Source organism: Merops nubicus, unplaced genomic scaffold (genome assembly GCF_000691845.1).
Source record: "Merops nubicus isolate BGI_N331 unplaced genomic scaffold, ASM69184v1 scaffold211, whole genome shotgun sequence".
Lineage (NCBI taxonomy): Eukaryota > Metazoa > Chordata > Aves > Coraciiformes > Meropidae > Merops > Merops nubicus.
In genome coordinates, this window is record NW_008587353.1 from 24,360 (window position 1) to 35,848 (window position 11,489).

The 11,489-nt window shown below is 37.5% G+C and overlaps 1 protein-coding gene across 1 annotated transcript; it reads right to left on the bottom strand.

Moving 5' to 3' along the window:
• Positions 1-4,105: 4,105 nt before the first annotated feature.
• LOC103781169 (E3 ubiquitin-protein ligase UBR1-like) lies at positions 4,106-10,979 on the bottom strand (the record flags this gene model as incomplete). The annotated part of the gene is made up of 9 exons (XM_008948872.1): positions 4,106-4,247; positions 4,747-4,848; positions 5,049-5,219; positions 5,831-5,908; positions 6,384-6,440; positions 8,095-8,203; positions 8,884-9,017; positions 9,862-9,949; positions 10,829-10,979. Coding segments are annotated over 9 exons (1,032 nt in total), but the record flags the coding sequence as incomplete, so codon positions are not given.
• Between the last annotated feature and the right edge of the window lie 510 nt (positions 10,980-11,489).

Here is an 11,489-nt window from a genome sequence, read left to right on the forward strand (position 1 = left end):
TCAGGCAGTATTGAAAGGGAGGAGACAAAGTTCTGCAGTCTGCTGAAAAAAAAAAAAAAAACCAAAACACAAAATAACCACAGATATAGCAAGGACTTGAGATGACCACGAAATCCAGTCCTCACTACCTGCTTCACAGCATTTTATTGAGGCACATGTGCTCACATGAAGCCCAGAAACCTCCTCAAATGAAATCTGGTGGATTCTAAGTTGTTTGACAACCTGTAACTCAACAGCACAATCTATACTCCTCCTTTTCATGGACACTGATACCATGAACAATAATAACACAGAAATAAAAAGAAAACTCAGGTCTGATTTTAATATTTTCTGTTTAACTTTATACCTGGTCTCCTATTACTCACCATTACATGAAATAACACATGTAATCATTTTAATTCCAGCTTGCTCCCCTTCAAAGCACATTTCTTTGACATAGCTCCTCTTTTGTATGCTGTCAACCATGCTGAATACAAGGTTAGAGACATGTAACTAGGAAAAAAAAAACACACACAACTGCAATAATAATGAAAATCCACTCCTATGCAAGTCTCTCAAACCATTTGTTTTCTGTATCAACCCCCAAATCTAGCCTACCTGCAAAACAGATAAAAACAAATAATTGTTCCACAGAAATTCAGCAACTTCCATTTCTGGAGAAAGTATCTTTGAAGGTCTTGTCAAGTAATAGGTTAAAAGAATCTAACAAACTTAGGTGTTTTATCACAAATCTGACCAGTTCCCAATGAAGATTACTCAAGGATCTTGTCCAGAAAACAGAGTGGATTTCAACTGTAAAGCAAAGCATATGATGGTCAAAATCCTCCTCTGTGGAATTTTGTACATTGCACCTTGAGATTCCTACTACACAAGATATGGTGCTGGGGCTTTCCTCCCCCAGCCCCCGGCATCATGAATGGGCTTCTTATTCTAATGTTCTTCAGAACATTTTTCCTATTAGACTTTAATCTACCTACCTTTAACTTTTACCTTTTCAGGGATCTTTTCTTATAAAACATTTGCTTTCCTAAGGATATGCATAGAGAGCAACATCATTAACACCCAAACTCTGTAAGCTTAATGGTGCCAAAGCTACAACAAAGGAGTGAGAAAATGACAGCCAGAAGCTTGTACCATAAAAAGGGCCAAGAAGTACTGGCCATTTCCATGTAAAAGATTTCTTGGCTGTTAGCTTTTTTTGGGTAAAAAATGTACCACATAGCACAAGACCAACACCAGGAATTTTCCCTTTGCAGAGGTGAAGTGCCTGACAGACAGTACAGCCAGTTCTTCTTTGAGAAACCACAAAACCAGAATCACTCAACTAATCAGTTTAAGAACATCTACATATTAAATGCTGTACTTAAGACTTCTTTTACAAATTGAGGTAGACACTGCAGGAACTGGCATCTGTAAAATACTTCAAGTGGAGTATTTCTTAAAATAGGAAGTAGTGTGCCACCATTACTGACCAGTACAATGATGATACGGACTACTGGGAACACTGGTCCTGTTTTCCAACTCTTTCCTAACTCTTCCCCTTTTCCATACTGACAGATGCTGCCCTAAAGCTCTTGTAAAATGAACTGTCAAGTGTCAAAGCGCCTCCAAATAAAAACTGAATAATCTATGAGAAGTTACTTTATTTCTTTTTTTTTAAATATACATATACAAGATATCTTATTTCAAAAGCACAAGAACATTATACAAGTTTCAAATTTACATTTTTGCAATTAAAGATACCAATATGTGCATTATCAAATAACTTCTTCTGTCAGCTTGGATGGAACTGGAATCAGTGGCACAAGCATCTTGCAATCACTAAATACAGATTATACTCACAGTGAACAAAACTGCATAGTAATTTATGAAATGAAAGATGACCACACTACTCAGTGAATGATATGGGAGCCCATTTGCTAAATCAGTATGTGCAAACGTGTAGAAAAATGCAACTTTCTTCTCCCTCTTCTTCAGCTAGAGTTTTCTAGAGCTTTAAATGTGAGCTCACCTGCTCAGACCAGCTCCTGTCCTTACATACTACAGTTCAGACAGAAAACAAAATAAAATGATCTCACTGCCTATTTGATAACAGAATTTTTGTATCAGTGAAGTGCAAGGTAACTGAAAGTTTTTGATAAATGAAGAGGTAAATACCAGAGGGAAACAGTGAATATAGTTTTGGTACCAATGAGGCATACATTTGCTAGTCTTAATACAAGATTTTTGTTGGTAAGAAGTGTTTTGATGACCACACAACTGCCAGTGCATGCAAGCTTTCGTGACAACTGTTCTAAGTTCAGTCTTGTCTAAAATGTATTTGAAATGCATACTAACAGAATTAATGTTTGTCTTTAAAGACTTTCATATTCAGGTTTAAAATCTGAAAGAATCAGAATAAGGAGAATGGTCTTAATTGCAAGAAACAGAACTTGAAAACGCCAACTACTTATATAGCAAAAGTTATTAAAAAGTACTTGAAATCAAAACAATATTTGAGTCCACTGGTATTTCATTTTTAGATGAGTTATGGTGCTGTTCAGTGCACTCATACATACTCTAAAAACTTTTAAAAGACTAGAAGAACAAGGATATTTAAAGCTAAATCATTATTTGTGATTCTACTATCTCTCATACAATCAGTAGCAAAAAAACCAACAAAAAAATCCAACAAGATAAACATACAAAAACACGCTCTCGGACATTGATTTGAAAACCTCCCCTTGGAAGCCTTATCCAAAAGACACAAAAGAATCCAAATAGCAAAGGAACAGGGAAATTTGGAGTACTGACAACTTCAAACTTTCACACAGAAACGGGATTTCCTGGGAAAGCAGTTTTACTCATTACATAACAAATTCTCCCACGTTGAAATTCAGCAAACAGAACAAACATTTAGAACTGAGGCACAAGCACATATCATTGAGAGAGAGTTCAATCACAATGTGCTATTAACTACTGAGGGGTGGAGAGACAGACTCAGCCACTTTTTTCCCCCCCTTTTCTGCTCTGACACGGAACCACTGAACACACCCCCAAAATACACTATTTCATGTATGCAGGCAGGGCTCCAAACAATAGCGACAGAGGATGAAGAATAGAGAATTCCTCAAATCTGGGCAAACAAACATTTCTCATTCTAAAACTTGCTGCTTTTGGGCCTTGATTTTAGTCCAGTGACAATTTCAAAGGGCTTCTACTCTACCAAAAACTCTGGCTCTTGTACAACTTGCAGAGCTACCCTACAACAACCTAACAGTATTTTCATGTTTGGCTCTCAGGGAAAATCTCAGAAGACAAACTGTAAAAAAAAAGTAAAATTAACCACAAGCTGGGCAAATGGTGTATCCTAGATCTCTTAGGATATACAGTGTTAACAGATGACAAATTCATGAAATAAAGTGCAGTTCTGACAATGCAAAAGCACAGACTTTTTTTTTTTTTGATGCTACAAGCAAGATGGTAATTCCCCCCATGCACTTTCTATTCCTCACTTCTCCTTTAAAAAGTTCATTAATGAAAACTCTTCATTAAATCCCAAGATATAGCTGAATGCAGGCTTGATCCTTACAACTTCATATTTGCTGTACCTGTTGCTATGGATTGCTACAAGCCTGGCACCACTTCCACTCCAGTATTATGCCACAGATCTTGACCTATTTAAAAGTTTCACTAAGCTTGGAAAAAGAACCCAGGAAGAAAGTAAAGGAGGCTTTTCCATAGTGACAACATTTAGGTATATTCCCAAGGTGTGGAAGAGACTGAAATGTGGTATGTGCTCTAAAGCACAGCATTTGAGTAGCTGTCCTCATCAAAACACATGAGACAATTGCAACTTCTCAAAAACGTGGAAATAATTCTGGATCTGAATGTTTACCATTAATTATATAATGTAGTTTTCCTTTTTGGGAAAAGAAAAAAAGTATAGCAAAACATATGACATGAGATTCTCTTTCAGTGTTATCAGTAATACACCCAACCTAGAGAATCCACCAATCATGTCTGAACTACAGCATCCGATTCAGCGTAGATTATTTACTGCCATCCTCCTTTCCTTTTCCAAAGCATTGCCAAAGGTAAAAGTTTTCCCTAAAAATTGAAAGACTCAGAGCAGTTGCCAGTTGAATCCAAAGAAGATCTGATTTGTTTCTTGGCTCCTGGCAATCTCCTCTATGATGCAGTGTTGCTGCCACAGCAGATGGAGCTTCCGGTAACGCTCCCGACACAAGTGGAGGGGATTGCCTCTTCTTCATGGAAGAGAAAAGGAGAACACCCAATAAGCATAGCAGAACAGACAACCTCTTCCATTAACAGTCTAGCATTAACACTCTTTACAATGGCCAGATGATATTAAATACTTGTATGAACACCAATTCCAATGGGTCTGCTGGAGTTGAAAACAATTCTACATGTGACAAGCAATGACTGTCACTGCCAAGATGATGCCTGGGAGTCATTGCACATTTCTGATGAAGAGCATACAAAGTATTCTTGAGACAAGTAAGAAAGTAAAACAGTACCAAAAGAGTGTTGTGGTATTGGGTTTGTTTGTTTTTTTTTTCATTATAAATGACTCATTAATGACTGGAAACTGCCACCAGGAATTTGAAGTTAAACAAGTTCCCCAGGCCAAGACACATTACAGTGTTGTACATGTTAGCAGAAAGAACACGTTGTCTAATGGGAGTAAGAAACAGATACCACAATGGAAAATGTAAAAAGAAAGAAATTAAAATATCTACTTACTTAAGTCCTGGATCTGTTTCTCCATATTCATCCAAGTAGGGAGCAGGATATAAGCAGCCCCTGGTTTTACCTTCAATGAGGACAACTTTGCATTCCCTGATTCTTAAGGAAAAAATAGCTATGTTTAAAACACAAGACAACTCCCAGCACACTTAACTTTTTGGTGAGGTGTATCTTAGGTTAAAGCAATGTTTCCTCATCTCAGATAAAAAGAATCAAGTTGCTTTGACAATGTTGTGAATTTTGAGCTTCAAGTGTTTCCCTTTACTCTGTAACACATTAAATACTGGCCAGCTACTTACTTGAGAAACATACAGACTCCAGCTCCACACTGAAGAGCGTGAGAAGTACAGGCTCCCAGCTCCTCCCCATTCACCAGTTCCTGACAGCAAGTATTCTGGGAACACAACATAGCCCCACAGAATAAACACAATACTGGATGTTTTTGCTCATCATCAGAAGACCGTGGACACCTAGAAGAAGTATAACCAGAACATTACTGCAGGAATTTAAACTTTTAAAAGAAAAAAGAACAAAAAAACACTTGAAAACCCCTAACGTGTAAGCAAACAAACCTAAGACATACTATGTCATAATCAAATTTCACATAGCTACCTTCTTTAGCTGTGTTTGTACATTGAAATATGTCTGCAAGCTAGCAGCTTTGGGCAGGAGATTGCACTAGATGAGCTGCTGAAGCCCCTTCTACTAAACTAAATTACCTGATGATTCACTCTTCCTGGCATAAAACAGCACCTACCTTCTGGGCTTGTCATGTCCAGAGCAAAAATAATTTTCAGGCTTATGGCCAAACCAAATGCATGCACATTGCACTGGTGAAAAGTGACCAGCAGATTTAGCTATAATTTAGCTATCCTACCAAATACAAGTGCCTTCATTTAGTAAGCTGTCATATTTCAGATTTAAAAGGGACATGTGCTAGTATTGGCCAGTGTAACCATAACAGTGCCTTCATTTCTGCAAAATAAATTCTGTATACAGTTTTAATATCACTTACAGTAACTGCAAGAATATAAAAAGTGACAAAACCCTTAGGAACACAATTAAACATGCCACATCTTACCTAAACTGAGAAGCTTGGTTCAGAAGGCAGCTATAGTCTTCAGGAAGCTCTATTAAACTATTTCTTTTCCTAGGATACCTGTGTAAATGAGAAAGAACTATTCTGAGGATAAGGACCACGGCAAAGAACAGAATGGATAGCTATCAATGCCTGCTGTGCTTTCAGTCCCTTCTCCAAAATTCCGCAGCTCATCAGTCCCAAAAACCCAAGTGAGAGGCTCCACATGGGAACTTCAGCATTTCTACATTCCAGCAAAGATGAGGAAATAAAATTTCATCTGTAACCTACATGTACAAAGCCATTTCATATTTCAGTTAGCTTTTGTTCCTTCCCCTTGAGTAAGCTAGGTAACTTGGCTAACAACGTTGTCCCTTCTCAGTAAAGAGTCACTGCAAGAAGAATAATACACAACCATTTAAAGAGAAGTCTACTTCTGCTACTAGAGTAGCAAGAATTAAATACAAGCACTCTATCACAAAAAGCATTTTGTTCTTTCAAGAGTTCTAAGTCAAAAACAAGTGGAAAAAAAAAAAAATAACTAAACCAACCTTACCTTACTGCAATGCTTTTCCCCTTCAAACAACTTAACACCATCGGGTCAGCACACCACCTATTTCAAACAAACATTTGCCATGACAGTGTTTGACAATAATACACATTTAGCATCACCAAACTAAACTAAGGAGTAAGCAATAAGCAGAGAGCACAGATAAAAGCATTGACTGTTCTGGCTCAAACTGCACAAGGAGGAACAGCTACTCTTTACAGTTTTGTTTCAGGAAAATAACTTAAGGGTGTATACAAGAGAAAAACAAGTGAAAAACAACACTTGAAATTATTGACATGCACATGAGAACAGTGTTAACAGAGGTCTTCAGACATATTCAAGTTCTCCAAGTGGGCTACAATACACAGCTCCTCCTGGAACAGATCTGCTGAAAGCTTGGCACAAGAAAGTGTCATACACTCTACTAGGAAAATATTTGTTGCTTTTATTTAATACCCATCACCCAAAGGTTATTTTACAATGCCTTACTGCATGTTGCATGCTTGTTCAGATTGGCAAATGCATCTAACCAAACAACAGTAGATATTGGCAAATTACTGGACAGAGCAACTGCTATGTCTGAGGTATCTTTTAAGTTATTTCTACAAAGCAGAGAAGGGAGAGAGCACTGTAGCAGATGGTCAATACAGTAAGCTTCATTTAACACATTTCTCAACAATCATCAGTTTCAGTCTTCTGAAATAAGATTCTTTCAGAAAACATATGGGAACTTGCATGATGATTTGACAACTGTTACTATTACATTAAATACATGGCTTCCCACTTGCTACCTCTGTTTTTGACTGGGAGCACCAGGATGGGTTTGTTAGCCCAGCCTCCAGTGATCATTTTCTAATGTTAACAAGCACTCACCCTCTCTGTTCTCTTACAAGCACCATTATGCCTTTGAGCAAGTCCATAGGCATGCACAAGACAAGCTCATTTAATAGTTTACTTGTGACAATGCTATTCATAAAATGGCTTAGGTTGGAAGGGACCCTAGAGATCATTTAATCCAACTTTTCTGCCATGGGCAGAGACACCTCTCAACTCGACTAGGTTGATTATTAATATATATTCATTAATAAGTAATTAAATATACTTCAAATGCCATTTGATTGTAGTAAAATTGTACATAGGGAATTGTTTTGGTCAGCTACAGGGTCTTTAAGTTGCAGTCAACAGCTCAAAATGTCCCTGAATTGAAGGAATACAAGTAACATAAGAGAACCAAGGTGTGTAAAAACAAAATAATACTCAAACGGTACCTTTTAACCATTAAGCTAACGCTGACATTTATCAGTCTACTATGGAAATCCAGAGAAAAAATAGTACAAAGCCTCAATCTGCCAGTTACATAATTTTCCATATTCTTATTTTATAGCTCATGTGATCAGCACTTTTGCTGTGGAAAAATTAAAGACAGGCCAATAAACAGAAAGCAGCATACCATGCAAGCAAAGGTTTACGACAACTTCTTTCTGCGCAAACATTTTCATGTAGGTCTGCAGGCACCATAAACGTTTGAATTTCCAAAAAATATAAAAAGTTTTATCTTTCTGAAGTGCTTTAAGAGAAAGTATACCTGTGCACATCAAACAAATGTGTAGAACTCTAGTAGGAATTTGAGCTCAATCATTTATTAACAACTTTGATCCAGAATTCCCACATAGCCATCACAACAGAGTAATGTGGCCTGTCCAGTCCCCATTAGTACCTTTGAAGCAGTGGATTTACGGTGTCCCAGTATTCCTGGAAGAGCAGGAACAAATTGGTAGGTAGAGAGAGGTAACTACAAAGTGCCTTGAATTGCCCTTCTTCAGAAACTGCTAAAGAAAAAGAAAACATGAGCAACTGTTAAAGTGCTTCAGCACTGCTGAGTAATTTACTCAGAACTAGAAATCTCCTGATCCCTTTTTCACTGAATATGTATCTCACAGCTCCAGCACAGCCCCAGCTACTACAGTTGGATGTAATTCCACAGGCTTAATCAGAGCTATAACAATTTGCATTAGCTGAGGATCTGCTTCAGGTTTAACAAATTTGACATGTATTATTAAGAAATTTTTAAGTCATGCACAAGTCACTGTGATAACAGAATTTTTGGCTTAAATTCCATTTCACTGTATAATACATAACACAGGTCAGTGCAGTAGATTTTTTTCTACTTAGGACATTTTAGCTTTTAACTATCCTTTTGGCCTGCAAAAATGTTACATTTTGCTGTGATTGAGCCAGTGCTAAAACATTATATAAAGCTGGGCTAATTTAATTGTTTGCTGGGTGGTCATTTATTTACTCTGCTACAGAAAATGGCATTGAAGGCAGAGAGACAATTCAGCTGGTCATGCCTGCACCTTCCCATACAAATCAGCATTTCCTTTTCTCTCCAAGTCTTACGTTAATACATTAAATACTGTTAACTTACAGTGAACATTTAAAAATTCCATTCTCCCAAGAAAACAGTAAGCAAAGTCAATATATACATTTGCTTCCTCATATTTACCTTGTAGTAGTTCCTCAGGTGGAGAAACTCCCAGCAAATAATGAAAAAATAAAGCAGCACAACGAAGGTAAGGCAGGATGCCTTTTTTAACACAATCCCACACAAACGAGCCTGGAACATCCTGGCTAAAGCAACTGTAACACACAAATGAGAAGCAGCTGCAGTAATTCACAGTGCAAACCCTTTCAGAACTCTCAAATTTTGGCTAGCACTGGTAGAATGGCAGCTATGTAGAAGTAACACTGGTGTACCCCAAGTTCTGTGATATGCAGCCACCAGCAACTAATTCCTGACTTCCTCTTTGCTTAACGGATGAGTTCTGAGTTTATACCTACACTTCACATTAAGAATTTATATTTTTCAGACAAACGTGTAGCATTGCCAATCTTTGAAACACATCTCTGCAACTAGCCTTGATGGAGATAAATCAGAGCAGAATTTGTAGAGAGTGCATCCGTATTTTCTAGTTTATATCACACATACTGAAATACTTAAAAAGTCTGTAGCTATTCCTGTCAAAAAACTCTGAAAAGATGGGCACTAATGCTAAAAAAAATAAGCAACTGCATTTAACTTCACACTTCTCCCCCTTTTATAGTAGAATCATTTCCTTCTTTCTGGGTTTCATCTATAATTGAGAGATCTGAAAAAAAAAAAAATCAAGGCAAAGAAAAAACCTACTACAGTTAGAGGCTGTATTTCTGTCTGGAATGGAGGCAGAGTTTGGGGTGGTTTTCTTTTCATCTTTAGACAAGAATTTACCCTGTTGTCCACAAAAAGGCACTATTTTAATTAAAAGTGTTGCTTTCACCAGTTCCCTGTTTTTCAGGAGTACAGGAAGAAAGCACATGACATTGTGCTAGCGCCCCATACAAAGTGGCTAATTATTTTTCCAGTTTTCTATGTTGTTCAGAGTCAATCCCTGAGGATTGCCATCCTTCTAGGAAAAAGCAGTGCTGTAACTGAACTGCTACTTACCCACTGGTGTACTGGCAAACCTCTCTGCAGAAAGACTGTGCAGAGCAGGCCTCCTCACTGCTGTCAGATGACCGAGCCGTAGGGGATTCTGCACACAAAAAGATGAATTTCACTGTAAATGCAGTTTACTTGTGACACTTCTCTTTTGTTAAATTGTATTAGAGAAATATTTCCAGTTTATTTTGCTCAATTTTTTTTCTACTTCCTGTCTTTAACATGGATATTCTCCTAAAACTGCATGCTATGAAGAAGAATCGGGATTACTGCCTCATTACTCCTCATCCCCAATGCAAATATTGCTTCCTTTCCTTGAACTTCTGAAGTTATTGTCCTACACAGATTAAGCTACAGGACTTTTTTTTTTATTATTATTCCCATCATGCTGAAGAAAAAGGAAAGTAGTAGCTAAGAATCCTCTAGGTTACTCACATAATTTAACAACAGTATGAGGTACAGAGAAATGTTGAAATTCTCTCCTGTCAGTTTATAGGATTCTGTATTTTGGCTCTGGGTATTAAATAGGTTGAAGAGGAAAGGAAAGTTTATTTCCCAAATCCATGTTAACTGTCACTGTGCAGCTCAGAGTGCTGCTGCTGGGCAGAGCTTTGCTTCTCCTACAAGGAGTGCAGAGGCAGAAGTTTCCACTCTGGAATGACTGACTGGAGCAAGTACTGATAGATCAGTAACCAGGTTGTTTCCTTATGCTAGGCACACAGAAGTGATATAATAAAAAGCACCACAACATTTTCAGAGCATTTTATTTTTTACCAGAAACAGTCATTACTGCCTAGCACTAAATATTTAATTACAAGGACATTCATACTTGGAAAGCACTAATGGTGTCCATCCCTTATTTTTAAGAAATTGTGTAAATTTATACCTGGAAAACACTAATGGTGTCCCCATCCCTTATTTTTAAGAAATTGTGTAAAAATGTCAGAGTAACCCAACCCAAATGCAGCTCTACCTGTTGCTGAAGAGATGACGATTTGTGTTATGTGTGCCAGTGTTGTCAGATGGAAGAGGTAGAGGTGATTATAGGCTGAACTAACTGATGAAGGCTGCAAGTCCACAGCATCCTCCCAGTATAAAGATGGAAAGGACAACACAACACCCACCTGCAGTGAAAGTGAGGGAGCAAACATTAAAGGCACAGAAAACTGCTAATAGCTACATAGAGAACAGAAATTTTATTCCATTACTCATATATATATTTCACTTCTGTAGTGAATTTAAATATGTTCATTATTTTGCTAGTTTTAATTAAGCATAGAAAGAACTCATTGGAAAATATGGACCATTTGTGCTCCTTTAGCATGTAGGAAATTCAGATACAGCTCCATTGTAATTGCCTGCTTAGAGATATGTCAAAAAAAACTTGTCCAGCTCCTAGAAAGCTAGTTTTTGACATAAGACAGTGCACTGAAAAGAGTGAGAAGCAACATGAAGCATTTGTTAGAAAGGCAACCAGGGCAAAAGAGTTTTCATTTTGGTGGGTTTGGTATTTCATTTATTTGGGTTTTGTTGTGTGGTTTCAGGGATACTTTTGGTGTAGGGTTTGTTGGGGGTTTTTTTGGGTGCGGTGTTTAGGAGTTTTTTGGGGGGGTTGATTTGCTTTTGTGGGGTTG